This window comes from Pelodiscus sinensis, chromosome 4 (genome assembly GCF_052426305.1).
Source record: "Pelodiscus sinensis isolate ZL-2025 chromosome 4, ASM5242630v1, whole genome shotgun sequence".
In the NCBI taxonomy this organism is placed as follows: Eukaryota; Metazoa; Chordata; order Testudines; family Trionychidae; genus Pelodiscus; species Pelodiscus sinensis.
This window is the reverse complement of record NC_143055.1, coordinates 48,613,571-48,639,751: the sequence shown is the minus strand read 5'-3', so window position 1 is coordinate 48,639,751 and position 26,181 is coordinate 48,613,571. Positions and strand designations below refer to the sequence as shown.

The window sequence follows — 26,181 nt, the reverse complement described above, 5'->3', positions numbered from 1 at the left end:
AAGGAAAATGGCACTTTATAAAAATATATTGCAATTCTTCAGCTGAAAAGAAAGTCTTCCGATTGACAAAACCACAGTAAGGAGACTGAAAAAACTCATACTGTCAGAGATATGGGCAATGAAAAATGGTCTCAACCAGGTTTCTATTTACGGCGTTGAATAGAAAACTGTTGTATATAATCGATAACTAGCATCATAGTGTCTTATCTCTTTCTCCAACTATACAGTGTTGTTGCCAATATTTTTCTCACTTCATAAATAGGGTGGGGATTTTTTGCAGGAAAAAAGCAAAGGCAGTTCTGATTGACATAGTGGATCTGTTTTACTTTTCTAGATATTTTAATGGCACATAGCTTCCTGAGCATTTCCTCGACGGAATAAAGTATTGTCATCCTCATATGCCAAGGTTGGGCTCTCCATGTTCTCCAATAAAGTATGATGAGCATCATATCTATGCAGAGGCAATGAGGGTTCTTTTATAGCAGTGGACGTCAGTTGCTTCATGGTAATATTAGTATTTTTGAAAGCATGCAAAAGGAAAATGCCTATAATTATGGTGAAGAATCCACTGAGACTGCCAATGATATCACCTAGGTCCATGCTATTCCATTCTTTAAATAGGATGATGGAACACGTCACAACTGTAGTGGTGAAACACACATAATAAATAGGTGTCACTAGAGATGTATTAAACATGTCCAATGCTTTGTTAAGATAGTTGATCTGAGTGCTGACTGAAAGCACTAAAGTCGCCACCAAAATATAAACCAATGGATGTTGGTGAACCGGCTTCTGCTCCAGTATTTCTTTAATGGCAATACCAAGGCCCTTGACAGATGAGACGGAGAAGGCACCAATCACTGAACAAATGGATATGTAGACTAGTATATTTGTCTGACCTTTCCTTGGAGCCACAACAAAAATCAGCACGAGGGAGACCACACTTATAACCACGGCAAATGCAATAAACACTGGGAAGGAAGAAAAAAAAAGTTACACACAGTGAACGAGGGACCATTCTAAATCAGACTCAGGTAGGTATAAAAAGATATATAGTTTTTCTAACTGCAGTATAAATATTGACACGAATCCATGAAACATAATTCCACTGCAATCAACAGAGCTGTACCCACTTACTCAAACAGGGAAACTGACCCAGTATTTATGTTTAAGCATCTAACCTGCTTTCTGCTTACAGAATTTTGGCACAGTATGTCTTATAATTGTAAATAAAGTTATGCATTTTATTTGGCCATTTAAAATACAACTAATGAACTATAATCAGACTTTATGTATACATTTATAAAAATGATACTGGTGAACTTTCTCTGCCCACATGGGTGAGTCCATTATATTTTAGCCTAATCAAGGGAAGCTCACTTCACTGAGGCAATTTCATAGCTTTTGTTTGGATTTGATAGTCTCAGCTTTTCAACCTCTCACTCTGGGCAATCCACCTTTCCATACTATCATCTGTTAAACCCTCTCACCCTCTTTTTCACAGCTGTGCTTGAATATAATAGGATTCTGATAGCTACTCCTGGTGCTTTTTATATAGTGCTGTTTATTATTCCAAACACCTCTGGTCAACACTGATTCTAGATGTTAGTCCTAAAATTAGTCCTAAACAAAAAACTTCTTTGTGGCTTCAGACTGTACCAATTATTTTGGAGAGTTCACCATACATATGATGATGATTATTATTAATAATAATGTAAAGAATGAGTATATAATTCATTAAAGGTTCCAGATTGACAGACAAGAAGAGTGATGAACTCTAATTTCACCCAAGAACATGTACAATGCTAGTAGCAGCAGTGCAAGTTTCTGAATATTTGGACTGTCTGCTAAGTCAGACAATTATGGACCAGTTTGTGATATGGCCACATTTACTTGAAATTAGAATGAAACCAGTAACTCATTTCACATAAGCCAGAATCAGTCATGAGGGCAACAATTTCTAGTCATTACCATGCAGTTGGCTTGGAAATGAAAACTTTATTAGTCGGATTTCTTCTTCCCAGGGAAAAACTTAGATGATTGTGCTGAAGAACAGAGGAAAGATTCACATAGTTTTTAAAAAGATCATTTCTAGGCCTCTGCCCCAAGATAGGGCAGGACATTTTATTCTCAAAATTGGCATCTCCTGGAGAACATGCCAGAGGCACAGCGGTATGTACGTGAAAGCTTTGAGTTCCTACATTAAATAGAGGGAACTCCTGGGCCATGCGCCAGTTGTGGCCCGTCCATATAGGCGAACTAGGCGGTCGCCTAGGGCACCAAGTTAAATGCGGCACCACAGGGCGCCAAATGGTGGTGCAATATCGTTGAGGGATTTGGAGGTGGGGGTGCCGATTGCATGGTTCGCCTAGGGAGCCAGTTGCTGGCAGCCAGTCTAGGGATGCTCCCGTGCACAGCTAGGGCTTCTCCAATGACTCTGATCTAAAAAAGTATCCCTAGGAGACAATGAAGACCTATATTTCTAAAGACTTATTATGTTATCAGCTTGTACCTGATAAACAGGTGAGTTTGGGGGATTTTTGTCCTCTCCTCCTTAAGGCTAGGAACTGCAAAGAGAAGACTATGAGGGCATTTGAGGCAAGTCTAGAAGTGATCTAAGAAGAGGAGAAAAAGATGACTGGATGCAGAAACTAAGTAATATATATTATTCCTGAGTGAGTATCCAATAGAAGCCACATATGTATGAAATGTTGCCTGGTAGAACTCATGGAAGAGAAGCTATGAGCTGCAGCTGGAGAGGATGGTGGAGTTTAAATGAGGATTTGAAGACATGGAGGAGAGGAGAAAGGAAGTTGCAATGACTCAAGATTTGCAGACAACATGGCTACGTCTAGACTGGCATGATTTTCCACAAATGCTTTTAACGGAAAAGCTTTCCGTTAAAAGCATTTGCGGAAAAGAGCATCTAGATTGGCACAGACGCTTTTCGGAAGAAGCACTTTTTGCGGAAAAGTGTCCATGCCAATCTAGACGCGCTTTTGCGCAAAAAAGACTCAATCGCCATTTTCGTGATCGGGGCTTTTTTGCGCAAAACAAATCTGAGCTGTCTACACTGGCCTTTTGCGCAAAAGCTTTGCACAAAAGGACTTTTGCCCAAACGGGAGCAGCATAGTATTTCCGCAAGAAGCACTGATTTCAGACAGTAGGAAGTCAGTGTTCTTGTGGAAATTCAAGCGGTCAGTGTAGACAGCTGGCAAGTTTTTCCGCAAATGCAGAAAAACTTGCCAGTCTAGACACAGCCTATCTGTTGCACAAGAGTACTCAGAGGGCAGACTGCTAAATGAGGAAGTTGGCCACTGGAAGAACGTGATCATGAGGAAAAGTCAGAGCACGCCTTGATCCCAGAAAGTTAGTACCTTAAGTACTGATGTCATAACCAGCTCACACAGAGTTTCTGCACAAATGGCCCTCTGCCTCCAACATATTTGCCAAGATATGCAGATTGGGAACTGGGAGCAACAAGCAAGAATAAAAAATTAGCTACAGCATAAGCACTATTATCATGGTTTTAATGCAATAACAAACATGGCTCTGAGAGTTAGCTAGGGTTTCTTGTATATACTGATTTTACTTTGTTTATTTTTTAAATATCAGTGTAAAGATGCTTTACATAAGTCTTGCTTGCTTATATTCACAGCCTGATTATTGCCTTCTAGGTATGCAACATTAAAGTAACACACCAAAGAGATATCAAATTCCACTTTCATCTTCAGGGGAAAGTGAATGGGATGAAGGAGGTGATAACATATAACAATAAAACCCTCCAATTATTCACTTATGGACTGGTCTCATGTTAGCCGGTATGCCTATGAAAGTAAGAGACACTGAGAAGCATTTTTTTCATTCAATACAGATGATTTAAGTTACAGACCTGGATCTTTCAGTTTAATTTCCATTTCATCTAAAGAAGTGACTTCCTCTTCTTCAGGGGCATGAATAACCATCACAGTTGACCCCAATATGCTCAATATACAGCCTAATTTCCCATGAACATTCAGCTTTTCATTTAAAAAATAGGAAGACAATATTGCACTGTGGATGTAAAAAACAAAGTAATAAGTTCGGTTGCACAAATCACTTGATAATATAATCATAACGCTTTTATGTATAATTATACTAGTTAAAAACATTGAATTGGGGATGAGGAAACCAGCTGAGGATACATAAAAAACAACAAAGCCATCAAACCTTTTTCCAAAGCTTTTTTAATTTGATAAAGGTCAGATAAGTCTTGCCCCATTTTCTACAGCTTTCCAACAAGTCTTGACTCTTCTCTCTCCATCCTTCCCCATAACTTTACAAAGTCAGACAGAGCTCCAGTATATCCAGTCATATTTCCTTTTGGATATATATCTATGAATTACCAAACATAAGCCCTACTGACATACAAACCATAGAACAAAGACTTAAAGAATTAATGACCCCGAAGTTTCGAAGTTTAGAAAGCTGGAGATTGGCTTTTCTGAAGTTAGTGTGGCAAGGGAAACACAGGACTGTAAAGTAGAAGACAGCGTGTAGTACTGTTGGACCACAACCATTTGGGACTGTAACTAAATCATTTTCACATACAATCTGAGCAAGACCGATGCCCCAGTCATGTGCCAGCTTTTTAAAATTTGCATTTGTTTTAGTACAATATAATTATACTACTTTGGCATTTACATCGTCACAGAAAGATACCGGTGTTCACGAACAGATAAGCATCTCAACTCTCTTCTATGAGATAAGGGATTGTGTGCAGTCAGATAACATGGAGATGGAATGCAGTATTCAAACATAGATACACCTAGAAATCCTTTTATCTACTTCTGAAACTGTGTGCACAGTAACATTTACAGTAGATTTGGACAGAAAGTGATATGATCCAGTTGAAACGCCAAGGAGACATTGTAGGTAAATGGAATATAATTAACATGTTTTAGGTGAATACAACAGCTTGTTTTAAGTACACCTAAAAGAGGCACAACTAGCTGCTCTGGGGGGCATGCAAAGTATGACTTTGCCCTTCTCCTTCTTTCATGGCTTACCTCTTGAGCTTTACTGCTTAGCTAGTGTTAATTGTTATACCACATCTTCTAGTGTATTAAAGAATGGTTAAATAAGTTTGCACTGTTTTAATTGTGCCTCGTATTTCATTTAAAGACCGGTGTGAAAGTAACTTAAGCTTCTTATAGGTACTGTCATATTGCACTCCCTTTTGGGGGGGGCACCCAGGATGTGAGAGGGTGAAATACAACAGTCCCTCTAAAAAACTGGGGTGGAGTGTATGTGTGTGGGAGCTCAGGGCAGAGGGTTAGAGTATGGGAGGGGGTTCAGAGCAGGGGGGTTTGAGGGGTTCAGGAAAAGGGCTGGGGATGGGGCAGCTCAGGTAAAAGGGGATGTGGGAGGTACAGGAATCAGGGCAGAAAGCTGGAGGGGGGTCAGAGCAGGAGGCTGGGAGGTATGGGGTGAGTACAGGGGGGAGGAGACAAGAATTTTGGGAAGGCAGTGGGGCTGCCGATGGACATACTGGGTCACTGCTGCTCTTCCTCTTCCCCTGATAATCAGGGATTGAAGGGAAGAGTGCAGACTATGTGAAATCTTCTCTGCCCCTCCCCATAGCAGCTGGGAGCAAAAGGAAGGTGCACAAGCTGCTCACTTTCCTGTCACAGAGTTCTGGGTATATGTGGCTGCAGCTCCCGCTATCCTCTCTAAAGGGACTGGGGGATGGGGGGAAGTCTAGGGGATGAGGCAGGCCCTGTCCAGTGGGGAGGGCTTGCACACCCTTAGCAAGCTCCTTTCATCTTCCTGACTGCTGCTTAGCAAGGCAGCCTCAGGAGAGCCCTGGAAGCCTGGTTGAGAGCAGCTGCATCTAATACCTCACCCCGCTGGCTTCCTTTTGCCGGAGTGCTGCACTGAGGCACACCAGCTTTCACCTCTGGATTGGGCCCCCCTGTGGCTGTGGGTATGCATGCCCCTTAGCTGTGCCCCTGAGTACACATTAATGCAAACAAGCAAATCGAGAAGTGCATGGCTAGATAAAAACTGGAATCTTAAAAAAAACCTGATAAAATTACTGATATACTGTAATTACTAGATTTTGAGACCACAGAGAACATCTAGTCTGACTTCCGATATATGGAAGGCCATTTCATTTCACCAATTATTCTTATAGGATTTCAAGCAACTTGACTTTGAATAAAACAAAGTCCAGAAAGGCATCCAGTCAGGATCTGAAGACATGCAGAATCCACTAGTCACCTTGGTAGCTATATTTTTCCAATGATTAATCACCCTCACTGATAATAACTTGAGACTTATTTCTAATTTAAATTTGTTTGGCTCTAACTTTGAGCCATTGGTTCTTGTTATCCCTTTCATTTCTCAACAAAATCTCTCTATATAAAAAAGATTTTCCTGATGCACGATGGAATGATATTATCAGGCTCTCTGGCCGCAAAAGTGGCCAGAGAGAGGGCAGTTGGTGAGCATAGCAAGTAGGAGGCGCACCCCCCAGTAACCCTCAAGTATTCAGTATTTTCTCTCTGTAATCAAGTCTCATAGACATTAAGGCCAAAAGGGACCATCATGACAATCTAGTCCAGTGGTTTTCAAATTACGGGTCACGACCCAGGACTGGGTCATGGAATGCCAGGCACTGGGTCTCATTGCTCCAGGGTGATCAGTGGGGGTCCTAAGGCAGGCTTCTTGCCTGTCCTGGCACTGCAGATCCTGCTGCTGGCTGCTTCTGGGGCACAGCATGGTCTGAGGTGCTACAAAAGGCAGGAAGCCTGCCTTAGCATCCCCTTCTGCCCCAGCCCTGATCCAAAAGTGATGTTCTCATCCTCAGCCCCACCACACAGCCCACATTTTAGTCAAATGATGTTGGGTCACAGGCATCAATAATTTTCTTCCACTGGATCATGAGAAAGTTTGAAAACCACTCATCTATCACGAATCATGGTGGATTCCATTACTGACAAGTTTAAAATCAAAACTGGATATTTTTCTAAGAGATCTGCTCTAAGAATTATTTGAGGAAAGTTCTATGGCCTGTGTTATACAAGCAATCAGATTAGATGATCACAATGGTCATTTCTGGCTTTGTAATTTATGAAGCAATTTTTTACCTGGATTTTCTTTTAAAACTCCTCCTTGTACAAAAAAATACAGTATTTTCTCATATAGAAAAAGGCTAACTTTTCAGTGGTTCCTTTCAATTCATACTAACCTTATAAGAACACTCAGTGCACCCAAGGGGGTAACCAAGGTTGCAGGTGCGAAGGCATAGGCAGCAAAGTTGGCAGCCTCCCCTATTCCCACTAGAAAAGATACAATATTAGTATAGAAAAAAATCCTACAGTGAAAGCTTTGTTATCTGGCACTGGAAAACTCTGTTAACTGGCATTGCCCCCAGCCATCGGTGGTGGGTGAAAGCCCAGCTGGGGAAGGCAAGCCCCAGCCCCACCTCACCTCGCCCCGTCTGAGCCTAGCCCCTGCCCACTCCCAGCCTGATCCATCCTGGCCACATGGAGAGCCAGGACTGCAGTGCTGCGGCCCTGGCTCTATCCCTCCCTGGCAGCTAAGGGAAGCCGAGTTACTGTGCCACGGCTCCATCACTCCCTAGCGGCCAGGGGAAGCCGGGCTGCCCTGCCGCAGCCCCAGTCTTCCCCACTGGTGGTCCCAGCCTTCGTCAGTCAGGCATGTAGGCAGTTTTGGGAAGGTTGTGCTTTCCCTTGCCTACATTACTGACTGCCCATGCCCCCAGCCATAATACCACCATATCTTCAGGCACACGCACCTGACTCCTGACTGTCTAGCTAGCCATTGCAGGCCTTTTGACAGCTGGTACTGCTGGCTGACATCAAAAGCAAGTTGCTTCCTTCCCCCTCATTCTGCCTCGAGCTGCCAGGAGCAGAGCAATAAGCTTTTGTTATAAGGCACATTTAATTAACCAACAACCCCCATTCTCTATGGGTGCCTGATAACAATGCTTTCACTGTATTAGAAGTGTTAAGATGATGAGTACTAGACAGAAGATAAAATATTTGACAAGATAGTAGGAAGTAAAATACTAGTTCTTATTATCTACTATAAATGGTGGTAGCCACTGCAGCCTATGGGCCATGTGCAGTCCATCATAGTAATACGGTTGTAGCTGCAAGACACTTTGTTGATGTTGGCCACCAGTAGGTACCACCCCCACAGTTCCTAGTGGCCATGATTCTCTGTTCCTCATCAATGGGAGCTATAGAAAACAGCGGCCAGTACATCCCTGTGGCCCCTTCACCTAGAGGTGCCACGTCCCAGAACTCCTATTGGCCAGGAACAGAGAACGATGGCCACTGGGAGTTGCGGGATGCCAATGCATGTGGATAATCAACGTCAGGAAAATGTCTAGTGATCCACAATCACATTAACCTGATGGGCAACTTGCGGTACAAATATTCTATTCAGAATTCTAAATATCTATCAATTACTGCTGGACATAACCAAAATAAAGATATCACAAAGTTAGTGCACACACAGGAACACATTTTTAAAGTACTGTGTTAGTATATTAAAATATAACAATAATGATAGTGGTGGGGAGAGCATTTCATGTACTATTTTTTACTCCTGCCATGCAAGTCCAGTTTGTACTCCTAAATTTCTTTAACAGTATTGGGAGCAGAAGGAAAGAGAACAAAAATCAAACAAACAAGCCTCAGTTTAACCTCAACTAGTCATTAAAGCAAACTCTCATTCATGAAAGAGTTTTGGAAAGCAAAAAACAGTATTTCATGAAAATATATCCTGGGTACCAAAATGAAATTTGGAATAAGTCAGTAGTGACAGATGGCAGAACAAGGAGCAATGGTGTCAAGTTGCAGTGGGGGTGGTCTAGGTTGGATATTAGGAAAAACTATTTTACTAGGAGGGTGATGAAGCACTGGAATGGATTACCTAGGGAGGTGGCGGAATCTCCATCCCTCAAGGTTTTTAAATCCCGGTTTAACAAAGTCCTGGCTGGGATGGTTTAGTTGGGGTTGGTCCTGCTTTGGGTAGGGGGTTGGACTTGATGAGCCCTAGGATTCTATAAAGTCCTTTGCCAGGTGGAAAAAAAAGTTGCCTTTTTGCCTTGAAGTCTTTTTATTAAAAATTTGAATATCCCTTTTAAAGTTATACATATTGCTCTGTTTTAGATGTTTCAGAGAAAGAAACATTTTTACTGTGACTTACTTGAAAGTAATCCTGCCCACCAGAGCCATTCTTTCAAATAAGAATATCCACCTTCTCCTGAAAAATATTTTTAATATTAGAAAAAAAGTTAAAATGATGCTTCAAAATTAAAATTTGTAATAAATATTTCAAATTCTGTAGACTATAAAATGTATTCAAATTAAAGCAGTTCAAGTGGCATGTTCAGTCTGTATGGGACACTGGAAGAATCAGCTACACCTAATTTTGAATTATTCATGAAATACGACTGTAAATATTAAATTATATTATTTCAGATCCTGTCTGCTGAATATGAATTTCAGTAGACACATGAAGGAATAATACTACCTCATTAATTCGGATTACTCATATGCTTAAAATAAAGCATATGTTTAAGTGCTTTGCTACATCAGAGACTATACAGCTATCTATACCAAGATGCATCTGGAATAAACTACATAAAAAGCAAAGCTGCTACAGCTACTGCAGGTTTCTCTTCCAAAATACAAACAAGTTATATACTGGGAAATCCATTTTTCCTCAAATACTGAGAATATCCAGAATGCTAGGGTATTATTGTTTGCTAGAAACATTCCAAACAAAAGGAAAATAGCAAACTGAAACAAAATCAAAACATTCAAAAACATGTAGTGATAGTTCTAATACCAGCAAAGTGGGATTTTCAAAAGCACTCCACACCACTCTATTCCTATTGACTTTGATGGGAATAAAATTAGGCCAACTCTCTCTTACAGTGGAGATAATTCCTGTACTATACAACTGTTAAGAACACAGCATGTTCAAAAAACAGGACTAGGTAGCATTTTAAAGACTAACAAGATGGTTTATTAGGTGATGAGCTTTCATGGGCCAGACCCACTTCCTCAGATCAAACAGTGGAAGAAAATTGGCATGACCATATATACCAAAGGATACAATCAAAAAAATGAACACATATGAAAAGGACAAATCAAATTTCAGAACAGAGGGGGGGTGAGGGGGGGAGGTAACTGTCTGTGAGCTAATGATATTAGCAGTGATAATTGGGGAAGCTATCTTTGTGATGGGTAAGACAATTAGCGTCTTTGTTGAGACCTAGGTGTAAAGTGTCAAATTTAAGCATGAATGACAGTTCAGAGGATTCTCTTTCAAGTCTGGTGTTAAAATGTCTTTGAAGCAGGATGCAGGTAGTTAAGTCGTTGAGACAATGCCCTTTCTGGTTGAAATGGCAAGAAACTGTTTTTTCTTTGTGATCCTGTCTAATATGTTTTGTGTGCATTGATTCTTTGGCGAAGTGTCTGAAACGTTTGTCCAATGTACATAGCAGACGGACACTGTTGGCACATGATAGCATAAATTATATTTCTGGATGAGCAGGAATATGTGTTCTTGATCTTATAACTTAATTGGTTAGGTCCAATAATGGTATCAGCAGAGTGAATATGTGGACAAAGCTGGCAACAGGGTTTGTTGCAAGGGAAAGTTCCAGGGTTGGTATTAGTGTGGTATGTCCTGTGGTTGTTGGTAAGAATCATCTTGAGGTTAGGTGGTTGTCTATAAGAGACTATGGGTCTGTCTCCCAGAGCCTCTCGGAGTTTAGTATCCTATTCCAGTATAGGTTGTAGTTTATTGATAATGTGTAGGACAGGTTTAAGTCGGGGGCTGTAGGTGATGACAAGTGGTGTTCTATTGTTGGTTTTCTCGGGTCTGTCTTGAAGTAGATGGTTTCTGGGTGTTCGTCTGACTCTTTCAATTTGTTTTTTTATTTCTCCGGGTGGGTAGTTGAGGTTTATAAATGCTTGGTAGAGATCCTGAAGTTTCTGGTCTCTGTCAGTCTGTTCAGTTAGCTAGTAAGTTTTTATTAATACTCTGTTTTGAAGTGACTTGTCCTGATAGTTCTTAATTTACAAAAATAGAGTTCAGTTCTCTTTAGACTGCCTAATTCCACATCCTGCAACTCCACAATCTGGGGAAATATTCAAACACCTATTTTTATAACTGTATTTTAGGGTTGCCAGTTGGTTTCAACAAAAATACTGGACACACTTGACATTACATCACAGTCTACATTACATCTTATTTAGAAAATACCGGACATTTATATTTTCTCAATCTGTTTCCCGAACAGAAAGCTCAGATACTGGACTGTTCGGTTCAAAACCAGAGATCTGGCAACCCTATGTATTATCATAAGTTAAATGTTTCCCTCACTCATACTGAAAGGCAAGAAACAGTGAAAATCTTTTTTGGGAGTGGGGCAGTGGAAGAACTTTTTTTTGACACCTAGATATTATTGTAATGGGTGCATTAGAAATACCCTGGTTACATACAATACTATCTGTAGACAACTACAGAAAACATCATTAGTTTTGAACCTTGAACTTGCTGATTTATGATGAAGAAATAGACTGATTTTTCTGTCAAAAATAAGCAAGGGTAAACATTTCTTACCAGCTCTGGTGACTCCCTTGTCAGCCAGTTGCAGAAGGCCCTTCTTTTTCAGTATAAAGCTGGAACCAACAAAAATACTAGAACCTATTGCCAAAGCTACACCTACATAGAGCCTATATTTGCTTCCTGCAGATGTGGAAACACTCAGGTTTGTTTCATTGGAATGACTGTCTGGATAGGTAAAGAAAGAGGCCTGTGTTTCTGACACGTTGATGATCTGGCACAATGCTTCATAAGAGTCATGACAAATCAAAGAAAGAACAGCACCTGGGGAACAGAAGGAGAAAAAAGGTATTATTTCTCTAGAAGATTCATGACAAAAACCAATGTAGAAAGCATGATACACAGCAATTAAAAATAATATTGTCCTCATATTATATATAATATTTTAATAAATGGACACTACTAGGCCACTAACAAATAAAAAGTTTAATTGCAGCGTGACTTATCTCCACCCTTTGGAAAAGAATGAGCAAGGGCTGGAGGCTGCTGACCAGACATGTTCTACAGCAGGGGATTTAAGGACTCCACATGTTAGCTACTACAGGTATGTCTATACTGCAATTAAAAGCCTGCATCTGACCTGTGGCCTCTGATTCCAGAAGATTGGAAAAGGGCAAATATAATGCCCATCTATAAAAAGGGAAATAAAAATGACCCAGGAAACTACAGACCAGTCAGTTTAACTTCTGTGCCAGGAAAGATAATGAAGCAAATAATTAAGGAAATAATTTGCAAACACTTGGAAGATAATAAGGTGATAGGGAACAGCCAGCATGGATTTGAAAAGAACAAATCATGTCAAACCAATCTGTGGATAAGGGAGAAGCAGTGGATGTGGTATACCTAGACTTTAGTAAGGCATTTGATACAGTCTCACATGATATTCTTATTAATAAACTAGGCAAATACAACTTAGATGGGGCTACTATAAAGTGGGTACATAACTGGCTGGATAACCGTTCCCAGAGAGTAGTTATTAAGGGTTCACAATTCTTCTGGAAAGGTATAACAAGCAGGGTTCCGCAGGGGTCTGTTTTGAGACTCTCTGTTTAATATCGTCATCAATTATTTAAATTTTAGATGATGGCATAGCGAGTACGATTATTAAGTTTGCAGATGATATCAAGCTGGGAGGGGTTGCGACTGCTCTGGAGGATAGGGTCATAATTCAAAATGATCTGGACAAATTGGAGAAATGGTCTGAGATAAACAGGATGAAGTTTAATAAAGACAAATGCAAAGTGCTCCACTTAGGAAGGAATAATCAGTTTCACACATACAGAATGGGAAGCGACTGTCTAGGAAGGAGTACAGGGATCTAGGGGTTATAGTGGACCACAAGCTAAATATGAGTCAACAGTGTGACGCTGTTGCAAAAAACCCAAACATGATTCTAGGATGCATTAAAAGGCGTGTTGTGAGCAAGACACAAGAAGTCATTCTTCCGCTCTACTATGCACTAATTAGGCCTCAGTTGGAGTACTGTGTCCAGTTCTGGGTCCCACATTTCAAGAAAGATGTGGAGAAATTAGAGAAGGTCCAGAGAAGAGCAACAAGAATGATTAAAGGTCTAGAGAACATGACCTATGAAGGAAGATTGAAAGCATAGGGCTTGTTTAGTTAGGAAAAGAGAAGATTGAGAGGGGACATGATAGTAATTTTCAGGTATCTAAAAGGGTGTCACAAAGAGGAGGGAGAAAACTTGTTCTTCCTGGTCTCTGAAGATAGAACAAGAAGCAATGGGTTTAAACTGCAGCAAAGGAGGTTTAGGTTGAACATTAGGAAAAACTTCCTAACTGTCAGGGTGGCTAAACACTGGAATAAATTGCCTAGGAAGATTGTGGAATCCCCATCTCTGGAGATATTTAAGAGTAGGTTAGATATATGTCTATCAGGGATGGTCCAGACAGTATTGGGTCCTGCCATGAGGGCAGGGGACTGGACTCGACCTCTCAAGGTCCCTTCCAGTCCTAGTAGTCTAGGATTCTATGATTCAGGCTCACAGGGCTGAGGCTAAGGCAGGGGTGGGGAGTCTTAGGCTCAGGGGCCAGATGCGGCTCCCACCTTGCTGGGATCCAGCACCTGAAGCTCAGAGGTCCCCTTAGCATTAGGGAGCCAGTGCTGGTGCTCCAGCACCTCTGCTGCCCATCACAAGGCTGGAACACATACAATCTACTAGCCTGCACCCCATCCTGACTCTAGGATTTTAGGGGAATGTGGGGACTGTGTCTTTCTCCTTTTCAGTTGAGAGCCAGGTCAGTGAGGGTTTGTTTGGGTTTTTTTGCTTCTCACTTATGTGCAGCCCCCGACTGATTTCTCTGTGGGTCCATGGCCTCCAACCCAAAAAAGGTTCCCTACCATTGGGCTAAAGGGTGATGTAATTGTGCTGTAGATGTTTGGACTTTGGCTGTAGTCAAGGCTCTAGGACTTTGCGAGGTGGGAGGATCCCAGTGTCAAGGCTGCAGACCAAGCCTGGCAGTTTACATCTCAATTAAACAACCATTTAGCACAAATCAACTATGAATCTTAGTCAACTGGCATGGGCTAGTTGCAGGTGTCTAACTGCAGTATAGACACACTCCAAGACTGAGATGGTAGCCCTGTTTTGTTTCCTGGTAATTTAACACCAGTTTAGTTTGGGGTACTGCTTTATATTATTATTTTTTCAGGTAAATGTAAGGAACAAGAGCCATAAGAAAAACTACAAATGGTAAGGACTTTTGAGGGGAGCAGGAAGGAGATGTGATAGAAGGTCAGGTACTAATCACACCTGCTGCATCACTTTGTTTTTTTACAATGTCTTTTGTGTTAAAAAATTATAATTTTTGGAATGCCTAATACAGTACATTTACAGCAAGTTATATTTATTAGAAGCAATACTGACATCCATTGGGCACTTTGGATATTATGAAATAATGAGACGATACTCTGAACGTGTTAAGGATGCATGGCATCTGTGATCCATTAAAGAAAAGTCCCTATTTGAACTGTCAGTGAATGAATGCACAGATGACCTTTCATTACCTTCCTTAGTTAAATATCTAATTTTAATAAGTGTTGCTTTACTGAAGAATGTCTCAGATTTCTCCTCATTGTGAAGCTATACCTACACCCCTGCTTAGGAACAAAAGCACATGGTATAAGCACCCTGCGTATTTATGGTCTTATAAATGGAAAGTAAACTCTCTTTCAACAATTCCTGTTGATTCTTTAGTTTCCAACCCACAAACAACTTTCATACCATCTAACAATCAACTTTCAATCATTCCAAAGTCACTTAGGTCAGTGAAGGAGGATCCTGTGCCAATAAAAAAATATTCCTTCTCAATGCCTACCACAAAAAATATCTTTAATTTATGAAATCAAACTTTTGTTGCATTGTAAGATCGTAAAATGTATGACAGGAAGTTGGAATCACAATACATGCCATCTACCAATTGTGACGATAGAGATTAATTTCAGGGTAGTTATGATTTATGATCTGATCTAAGCTTAAAAATTAAGAGTGCATTGACGTATATAAATCAAACAGTCCTTTGAGGGCTGGGGGGAAATGTTATATAGTCATCACTACTCTTTTATCCACCGCTGGCAGTGGGAAGGAGGCAGATTAGACTGAGTAGGAAAAAGTCAACAAACGGAATAACCTTATTCAAATCCAAGTGACGGGCTTCTTTTTAAAGAGTATTTTACATTCATGAAAATGTGTCTCTGAATAATGTCTAGTTTAACAGCTATTTCATTTCCCCACTTCTGGGCTGTCAAAAATTAGTGATATGCATTTGCTACCAAAATGTCTTCTCACACATACATATATTGATTTCAACCTCATGACAACAGTAAATAATTTCTACCGCTTCATTCTGAAATCATCTGACTGCTCTCAGAGTTCAGTTAATAGTGTTATATTATTGAAAATGTAAGCACTTAATAACTGACCTACTAGCCTCAAATTAATCCAAACTGTTAATCCTATTTTTCAAACTGGCATAAGACACAGACACTGCAGGTTTAATAACTAGCAGTATTAGCTCAAGAGTATCATTCACACCTTCTGTTTCAGTTCTCTTAGTCACCATACAAGCTGCTTGCTTAATGTATTGCTTTAGAAAGGATACTTTATTTCTGATCATTTCTGTCAAGGTCATAAATTAGTGTGCACATAATGCAAGTACTACATTAGAATTCAAATTTGATCTGTTATTCCCCTTTCAAAAATCAAATTTATGATTGAAATATTACTTTTGTTCTGCTGATGTCAAGCAGTGAGTCATTTTCAGGACCAAGAACAAATACATCTACTACAGTTCAATACTGGAAAGGAATTAATCATTTTCCAGTCTGCTGAAAACGTATAGAAGATATTAAACTAGGACAGTTTCTCGCTAACAGATCACTTTTTGAAAGAACAGGCATATTTTTATGTAGATGGAGCCTTATTTTTCATACAAATTATGGAAAATTACGTTTGCTCATCCTATTTTAAAATTCTAATGTCTGATAGCTGTTATCTAGCTAGTTCATTTCTCTTTAAATTAATGCTAGAGTGTTTATCATGAAACACTTTTTGCTTAATTTGTAAGAGTCCTAGAATTTACTATGATTTGATGAAATTAAGCACTTCATTCCCTTCGCAACTTTTAAATTAGATTAAGAAAATCCAATTGTTACTGTATGCATTTTGTCATTTTATCAATTGGCTATTTCCCCTAAGCTGAAGAAAATTATGACCAAAACTGATTGTGAAGAAAAAAGTTAGACAGAAAAGTGATTATTTGTAATATACATAAAACTCCTTAAACACTGGATAGGCCCATTACTAAATGAAGATGGTAAAATTGTTAATAAGTATGTAGAAAAGGCAGAAATGTTCAATACATATTCATATTCAGCATTTTCATCAGTGATCTGGAAATAAATATCAAGTTATCTGCTAATAAAATTTGCAGATAATACAGACTAGTGTAGTGGTAAAAAAGGATGAGGAGAGGGCAGTAATAGAGGGATACTTAGATCATTTGGTAGACTAGGCATACTCAAACAAAATGTGTTTTAATACATCTAAATGCAAAGTTATATATGTAAGAATAAGGAATGCAGGTCATACACACAGAATGGGGTACACAGGAAAGCAGTGATCTGAAATGGATTTGAGGGTCAGAGCTCCCAGATAGTAATGCTATTACCAAAGGGCTAATGAGATCCTTGAACAAATAAAACAGGAGGAGAGTAAGTAGGAGCAGAGAGGTGATATTATCGGAAAATCATATGCTGGAATATTGCAGACAGTTGGTTCTAGGGTCTGATCCATGAAGATACTTAGGTGCCTATATCCTATTTTTAGGCACCACTGTAATCCACAAAGCTCCTGCTTGGCTATCTCCTAATACTGTAGGTGCCTGAATTCACTCAGTGCCTAAGATTTTACCTCTGGGCATGCTCATGCTATGCATCAATTTCCCACCTAAGCATGCACATACTGCTGCTTCTCTCTAGGTGCCCAAAGCACTCATCTACTGCCCAAGACTCTATATCTATACTGCGCCCGTTTTGTGCAAAAAATATGCAAATGAGGCAAAGCGTGGAATATTGCTGCACCTCATTTGCATAATTAACAAGGCATTGTTTTTGCACAAGAGGCTTTTGCACAAAAAGGAGTCATCTGCATGGTTCTTTTTTGTGCAAAAAAAACCCCTTGTGCAAGAGCCGTTCTTCTGCATTTATTTCAGGAAGAATGGCTCTTGCGAAAAAACAGAGCCTAATTAATTATGCAAATGAGATGCGTTGATATTCCACACTTTACCTCATTTGCATATTTTTTGCACAAAATGGGCACAGTACAGGCAGTCCCCGGGTTACGTGGATCCGACTTACGTCGGATCCCTACATACGAACGGGTCTTTTCTTGCCCTGGAGGACGCAGGCGGCGGGACCGCCCAGACGCGCCGCGGTCCCGCTGCCCGCGTCCTCCGCGGTGAGAAAAGCTGCTCCGCGTCTCCCTGGTCTGCTGGGGGGGGCCCCCCCCCAGCAGACCAGGGAGACGCAGGGCAAAGCCGCGGAGGACACGGGCAGCGGGACTGCGGCGCGTCTCAGCGGTCCCGCCGCCCGCGTCTCCCTGGTTTGCTGGGGGAGGGGAGCGGGGCGCAGCTAGTGCGCCCCCCCCAGCAGACCAGGCTTTTCTCGCCGTGGAGGATACGGGTGGTCCTGCCACCCGTGTCCTCCGTGGTGAGAAAAGCCGCTCCGCGTCTCCTTAGTCTGCTGGGGCCCCCCCCCCCAGCAGACCAGGGAGACGCGGAGTGGATTTTCTCACCGCGGAGGATGCGGGCGGTGGGACCGCCTGCGTCCTCCGCGGCGAGAAAAGCCTGGTCTGCTGGGGGGGGGAGCGCACTAGTTGCGCCCCCCCCAGCAGACCAGGGAGACGCGGGAGGCAGGACCGCCGAGACGTGCCGCGGTCCCACCGCCTGCGTCCTCTGCGGCTTTGCTCCGCGTCTCCCTGGTCTGCTGGGGGGGGGGGGGCAGCTAGTGCACCCCCCCCCCCCAGCAGACCAGGCTTTTCTCAGCTACGCCTGGGGTAGAGCAGCTGGGGCACTGCCGGGTTGGTCCCGCAGCGCCGCTCCTCGGCACTACTGGACCAACCCGGCAGCACCCCAGCTGCTCTGCCCCAGACATCCCCAAGTCAGCCGCTGCTGAAGCTGACCAGCAGCTGACTACAGGAAGCCTGAGGCAGAGCAACTCTGCCTCCGGCTTCCTGTAGTCAGCCGCTGGTCAGTTTCAGCAGCGGCTGACTTGGGGACACCTGGGGTAGAGCCGCTGGGGTGCTGCCTGGTTGGTCCCCGCAGCGCCGAGGTGCGGCGCTGCGGGGACCTACCCGGCAGTGTCCCAGCTGCTCTGTTCCAGGAGTCCAGATTCAGCCGCTGTTGAAACTGATCAGCAGCTGATTCCAGGAAGCCCGGGGCAGAGCAGCTCTGCCTCGGGCTTCCTGTAGTCAGCCGCTGGTCAGTTTCAAAAGCGGCTGAATCTGGATGCCAGTTCCGACTTACATACAAATTCAACTTAAGAACAAACCTACAGTCCCTATCTTGTACGTAACCCGGTGACTGCCTTTATAGACATGGCCAGAATGATTCACAAACCCAGAAGACAGGTGTTTGGCCACCTAAGTTGCATGTGTGGCCCAATATATGAAATTCATGCTGAGGCTGCTTAGTCCCAAAAAATCCAGATGGTCAGGGAAGGTAGAGTCCCTTAACTTGGTGGCTGTACTGCCCCTTCCCTCCCCACTCAGGACACAGAAGGCCCTTGGTTCAAGCTCTCCTTCCTCTTGAGGGGGAGAAATGACCTGAACAGGAATATGTTGCCTCTCATGCTACTGCCCTAAACACTAGTCTGTAGAGTTTTTCATTGGCCCAATAAGTACTTAATGATTCAATTAATTCATAGTAGAACAACTTCAATAGTAGAGATGAAAGAGACCCACATGAAAATATTCCATAGTCCAGTGGTTAGGGCACTAACCTGAGAGAAGGCAACCAGGGGATCCTGTTCAAATCTCTTCTATGGAAGACCGCAAGCTTCAGAGCCCCCAAAACCCCAATGTCCACACAGCTGTTTTCCCTGTTGTATCCTGAGCCCTACATGCCCTACTTGACCCAGGCTCTGAGACTTGCTGCCACTTGCTGAGTGGACATACCCTAGCATGCCTGCCTCTCTCGAGGACGCTGAAAAATTAGAGGCAGCATAGAAAAAAAACCCTGGCTAGAGAAAATGCCTTAGTGGGAGAGAGACTTACAGAGCTCATTCTGTTCTGTTTCCCATAAAAAAGATTGAGAGGTGAGTTGATTACAGTGTGCACATTCAGATAAAATCCTGGGTACTAAAAGTCACTTTAATCTAAAAAACAAAAATCAATGGCTGGAAAATGAAGACAGACAAATTCAAATAAGAAATTTGGCACTAATTTTTAGCAGTAAGGATGATTAACTATTTAAAAAAACTACAAGAGAAGTGGTATATTATGCATCTCTTGATGTCTTCTAATCAAGAATGAATGCCTTTCTGAAAGATACACTTTGGCCTAACATACGTTATACTTTAGCCAAACAAGCCTTCAGTCTATATACTGGGGTGACTAGATAAAATGTAATGCTATGTAAAGTACAATCCAGACTAGATGCTTTAATGGTCCCTTCTGGCATTAAACTATGACTCCCACTTTTTAAAAAAATAACATCTATTTTTCCACCTTTTTCCTGTCCATACAGAAAATGGATTTCTAACTGCCATATACCATTGTTTGGTATACTCTGTACGGATCAAGTGTACTGACAGTATCTGTTTATACAGACACAGGCAATGTGTATATTAGATTAATTAAAAGTGATAAATTAATCATAAAACAATGCAAGACTAAAGGTTTAGTGCTATTGTGATAAGCAGGGCTCGACAAACAAGGTAATCTACTCGCCTGTGGTTAATCTACTACCCCGGAAGAGCCGGCGCAGAGCGATCTGCGCATGCGCAGAGCGCAGAACAGTGCGGCTGGCGAGCAGGGGCTCGCCGCCCCTCGGCGAGCCCTGGTGATAAGTGAATACAAATTTAGATTCCAATCCTATAAACACTTACACATGTGGGCACTCACCTGTAAAGTTAAGCAGTAGGTATTAGTATTTACAACGATGGTTGTTAACATGGGGTCTGTGGATCACTGGGGAGCCAGCAAAAGGGATTCTCAGACTTGGAAGAAACTAATACCCAGAGAGGCCAGAAGTGATAAGTGACCCTTTGACATGAGTGCACAGAGGTCTTCTATTGGAAGTCTTCTTGAGAGATTCCAGAAGACTGGAAAAGGACAAATATAGTAACGGTCCATAAAAAGAGAAATAAGAACAATCCAGGAAACTACAGACCAGTCAGTTTAACTTATGTGCCAGGGAAGATAATGGAACAAGTAATTAAGGAATTCATCTGCAAACATCTGGAAAAAAATAATGTGATAGATAACAGTGAGAATGGATTTGTAAAGAACAAATACAAACCAATCTGAAAGCTTTCTTTCATAGGATATCAAGCCTTGTGGATAAGGGAAAAGTGGTGGATGTAGTATACCTAGACTTTAGTAAGGTATTTGACATGGTCTTGCATGACCTTCTTATAAAATAAACTAGGGAAATACAACCGAGATGGGGCTACTATAAGGTGGGTGCATAACTGTCTGGATAACCACTCTCAGATAGTAGTTATTAACGGTTCACAATCATGTTGGAAGGGCATAACAAGTGGGGTTCTGCAGGGGTCTGTTTTGGGACTGGTTCTGTTCAATATGTTCATCAACGATTTAGATGATGGCATAGAGAGTATGCTTATTAAGTATTCAGATGATACAAAGCTGGGAGAGGCTGCAAGTACTTTGGAGGATATGGTCAAAATTCAAAATGATCTGGACAAACTAGAGAAATGGTCTGAGGTGAATAAGATGAAATTTAATAAGGACAAATGCAAAGTACTCCACTGAGGAAGAACAATTAGTTTCATACATACAGAATGGGAAGTGATTGTTTAGGAAGGAGTACTGCAGAAAGCGATGTAGGGGTGATAGTGGACCACAAGTTAAACATGAGTCAACAGTGTGACACTGTTGCAAAAAAAAAAAAAAAAAAGCAGACATGATTCTGGGATGCATTAACAGGAGTGTTGTGAGTAAGATACAAGAAGTCATTTTTCTGCTCTACTCAGCATTGATTAGGCCTCAACTGGAGTACTGTGTCTAGTTCAGGGCACCACATTTCAAGAAAGATGTAGAGAAATTGGAGAAGGACTAGAGAGGAGCAACAAAAAAATGATTAAAGATCTAGAAAGCATGACCTGTGAGGTAAGACTGAAAGAACTGGGCTTGTTTAGTTTAGAAAAGAGAAGACTGAGAGGGGACATGATAGCAGTTTTCAGGTATCTAAAAGGGTGTTAAAAGCAGGAGGGAGAAAAATTGTTCTCTTTGGCCTCTGAGGATAGAACAAGAAGCAATGGGCTTAAATTGCAGCAAGAGACATTAGGAAAAACTTTTTACCTGTCAAAGTAGTTAAACACTGGAATATATTGTCTAGGGAGGTTGTGGAATCTCCATCCCTGGAGATATTTAAGAGCAGGTTGGATCGACATCTATCAGGGATGACCTAGACCGGGGTGGGCAATAATTTTTGACCAGGGGCTACTTCAGAAAAATTTTAAGTGGCCCTGGGCCGCTCCAGAAGGGCAGGAGGCTCAGGTGGAAGGGGCAGGGCCAGGACACTTCTGTGCTTCTCTACCCACAGACCCTGTTTGGCCTGGAGGGATGGGGATGCACACAAAGTCTTTGCCCTCCCTAGAGAGAACCGCAAGCTGTTCTGAACAGCTGGCAGTTCCTTCTAGGTATCCATACCCTTGGCAGTGAGAGGAGACTTCACATGTTCCCCACTGCTGCCCCCAAGTTAATCAGGGCCTGAGTTTGGAGAGCATGTGAAGTCTCTCACTCCCTGCCCCCATCCTTCAAGGAAATGCCATGCTTAGAGTTAATCACCAGGGGTATGTCTACATTACCCCGCTAGTTCGAACTAGGGTGGTAATGTAGGCATACCGCACTTGCAAATGAAGCCAGGGATTTGAATTTCCCGGGCTTCATTTGCATAAGCCGGCCGGCGCCATTTTTAAATGCCGGCTTGTTCGAACCCCGTGCCGCGCGGCTACACGCGGCACGTGCTAGGTAGTGGAACGAGGCGTACAGATAGTGCGGAATGGCTTGCTAGTTCGAACTACCTAGAACGTGCCGCGTGTAGCCGCGCGGCACAGGGTTCGAACAAGCCGGCATTTAAAAATGGCGCCGGCCGGCTTATGCAAATGAAGCCCGGGAAATTCAAATCCCAGGCTTCATTTGCAAGTGCGGTATGCCTACATTACCACCCTAGTTCGAACTAGGGTGGTAGTGTAGACATACCCCAGCTGAGCAGCAGCTGGCAGTTCACTAAGTGCTGAGTCCCTTGCAGGGAGGGAGGAGACTGGGAGCAGGGGGAAGTGCATGAAGTCTGCTGCTCTGTCCCCACCCTGCAAGGAGGGTGTGGCACTTAGATGCACTTCATGCTCCTGGGACGGCGGGAGGAGACTTAATGCGCTCCCCCACCCCCAAGCCCTGATTGGCCTGCGGGCAGTGGGAGCACACAAAGTCCCCTCCAACCCTACCCCCATCCTGCAAGGAGCATGAGGTGCTTAGAAGAACTGCACCCTTGGCAGGGCAGGAGAAGACTTTGTGCACTCCCCCCTAAACCGCCAGGCCAATCAGGGCTTGGGGTTGGAGGGAGCGTGCGCTAAGTCTCCTGCCGCCCTGCCAAGAGCATGTGGTCCTTCTAAGTGCCACACATTCCTTGCAGGGTGGGGGCAGAGCAGGAGACTTCATGCACTTCCCCCCGTCCCCAAGCTCAGATCAACTTGCTTGGTGGGCTGGATGTGGTCCGTGGATGCCATTTTGCCAACCTCTGATCTAAAGAGTGTTGGTCCTGCCGTGAGACTAGGGGACTGAACTTGATGACCTCTCGAGCTCCCTCACAGTCCTAGTATTCTATGATTCTTCTTGAAGAGGTGATGGCTGTTAGAAAGATCATCTTAGCACTGAGAGGTGTAACAATGAATTGCAGGCTAATGGCTTGAAATGGGGACCCATAAGAGCTCCACAACACCAGTTTCAAATCCAGCTGTGGAGTAAGGTCTCCAATAGATGGGAAGAGTATTTCTATGTCACTTAGAAATAGAGAATATAGAGGAGAAATGCAGACATTGCACTTTTATGCAGCTAACTGTTAAACTTGACTCTCTAAAGTGTAACAAATAGTCCAAGACCTTTTGAACCATACAGTGAATAAGAGGCATGGCTAGTCTCCCAGACAGAGAAATGCTTCCACTTTCTAATGGAAAATAGCCCTTGTTTCCCACTATTAAGCAAGACACTCTAGAATGATTCTGAATAACAAGCTTCTTCTAGATTTACCCACTAAGGAACCAGAATGTGAAGTATAAATGACTAATCGTTGGGTGTGACACAAGACAGTGATTCTGCAATATCAAGCCCTTCACTAAAGGCAGGAGTAAAAGCTTCCTGACTGACCATTCTGGCAAGTCTGAGAACTATGGCTACCTTGCCCATGCTGATTCAATGAATATCATTTTGTCCCCTCTTGTTTCACCTTAAAAATGACCTTGGGAATCAGCAGCACTGGATGGTAGGCAAATCGCATTCAGAAGTAAGGTCTGTGTTTATAAACTGGTGGGTGCCCTGTCTCAGGGGAAGAGAAATGTTGGTAAAGTTAATCTGTTGTTATGGCTGCCCAGGAACAGAAGAGAGGGCATTAACATTTCAGTTGTCCAGGTCACTGCTTACCGCAGTTCCCCTTGGCTGCAAATGGTGAACCACAGCCAATGGGAGATGCGAGGATCCATGGTTGCGGAGCCATTAATTAAACAAATTGGAGCAGCCCATTAGCAGCTTTCTTAAAGTGGGGCTACAGCTCAGTTTGAGAAACACTGACCTACAAACTAGGATAGATGATGATCCCTCACTCTCACAGACCTTGGGAGGCAGGACAGCCCTCTCTTACAAACAGAGCATTAACCTGAAACACATACCAACCACACACTTAACAACAGAAACAGTAACTCAAGAACCAATTCTTGCAATAAACCCAGTTGCCAAATCTGTCCACACTTCTACTCTAGTGACACCATCATAGGACGTAACCATATCAGCCTTTCAAAGGCTCATTCACTGCTGCCATCATGTGCCAGCAGTGCCATTTACATTGGACAATGGGGACTGTCTCTGCGCAAATGTACAAAAATCAGACACCAAGAAAGGTAACACACAAAAACCAGTGGGAGACCTTTTTCACCTCCCTGGACACACAGTTACAGACTTGAAAGTTGTCATTCTTAGGCAAAATAACTTCAAAACCAGACTGGAATGTGACACTTCTGAGCTGGAATTCATATGCAAATTCTACACCATTAGAATGCATCTGAATAAGAACTGGGAATGGCTCTCTCATTACAATAAGTAACTTTCCCCTTTAGGTATTCTCACCTTCTTATCCACATCCACCCTGATCGAACTAGCTCTGATGTAACACTCCCATCTCTGTCTCACTATCACCTGTTTCTTTTTCTTTCACTTCATGCATCTGACCAAATGAGTTGCAACTGAAGAAGTGGGTTGTGCCCGCAAAAGCTCATGGTACCATCTACATTTTTGTTAGTCTTTAAGGTGCTACTAGACTATTTGTTGTTTTTAAGTTTTTCCTGTTAGGGTATGTCTACACTAGCCCCCTAGTTCGAACTAGGGAGGCTAATGTAGGCATTCGACCTTGCAAATGAAGCCTGGAATTTAAATATCCTGGGCTTTATTTGCATGTTCCCGTCTGGTTGCCATTTTTAAATGCCACTAGTCTGGACTAACTGCCCACGGCTACACGTGGCAGTTAAATGGTAATTCGAACTAAGTCCTTAGTTTGAATTACCTGTTACACCTCATTCCAGGAGGAGGAGACCGGACGGGCACATACCAATAATATCTGGGCTTCATTTGCAAGTTTGAATGCCTGCATTAGCCTCCCTAGTTCGAACTAGGGGGCTAGTGTAGACATACCCTTACAGACTAACTCGGCTACCCCTCTGAAGCTATAATAAAATTGTTAGTTATTAAGGTGCCACCAGACTCCTTGTTGTTTTGCTGAAATGGACTAACATGCCTCTAACCTCTCTGAAATCTATGACTATTGTAGCAGCAACCAAAAGTCCCACTCAGGCTCAGAGACCCGTGCTAACTACTGCTGTGTAGTACTTTGTACTGTGTGTGTTTAAATTATGGAAATACTGCAAATACTGCAAGAAGAGTTGCGATAGAGGCAAACATCAAATTAAATTCTCTGCACAAGGTTTTGCAATCTGTGCAATCCCTCCTGCGGCACCGGCTGTATCACTGTTTTGCGTGTTGATAGTGGTATGCTGGTGCCTCAGTGCTACAAGCTGTGCATAACAGACCTCCGTCCAGCGCTAGGTGCTGCCCTAGAGCCACACGGTGTTTCTTTGTTCGCCCCAGGAGCAATACACACCACACCTCACTGCCGTTCACCCAGGGCGGACTCCACTCCTCGCAGCAGCGCCTTCTTCCAGCTGACCAGCCCCTCTCCAGGCTGCTCCCTCCCTCCCAGCCCGCTGCCTCCCCAGCCGTCTGCCCACTCAGGGCTCCCATTGCGCCCCCGGCCAGGGCCACCTGGCTGCGTCTCCTCAGACCACCAGCCAGCGACGGCCCAGCACTGCCCCCCTCCCGCTCAGCTCGTGGGCGGGGCGGAGACTGACCTGCGCGGCAGGTCTCCAGAGCTGGCGCCATCACCGGCTCCCCCATGCTACCCGCTCTGGCCGAGCGCTGAGTCTCCTCACTGCCTCATCCCGTCCCGCCCGGCGCTGCACTGGCAAGCGCCCCTCCCCGCTCGCTCCGCTCCGCTCCCCACCTTC

The 26,181-nt window shown here is 43.1% G+C and overlaps 1 protein-coding gene and 1 long non-coding RNA gene across 2 annotated transcripts in view; one reads left to right on the top strand and one right to left on the bottom strand.

The window, feature by feature from the left end:
* Positions 1-455, top strand: part of LOC142829650 (uncharacterized) — a 6,823-nt gene extending 6,368 nt beyond the window's left edge. Inside the window, exon 3 of the long non-coding RNA XR_012904302.2 lies at positions 335-455. This is a non-coding gene — a long non-coding RNA (uncharacterized LOC142829650). The remainder of the gene's footprint in view (positions 1-334) is intronic.
* NIPAL1 (NIPA like domain containing 1) lies at positions 298-26,181 on the bottom strand. Its single transcript, XM_006113448.5, has 6 exons — positions 26,026-26,181; positions 11,653-11,919; positions 9,223-9,279; positions 7,232-7,322; positions 3,893-4,053; positions 298-971 (listed from the first exon to the last, which is right to left on the bottom strand). Exons 1-6 carry the CDS (start codon positions 26,069-26,071, stop codon positions 340-342), a joined length of 1,254 nt encoding a protein of 417 aa, XP_006113510.1. The 5' UTR covers positions 26,072-26,181; the 3' UTR covers positions 298-339.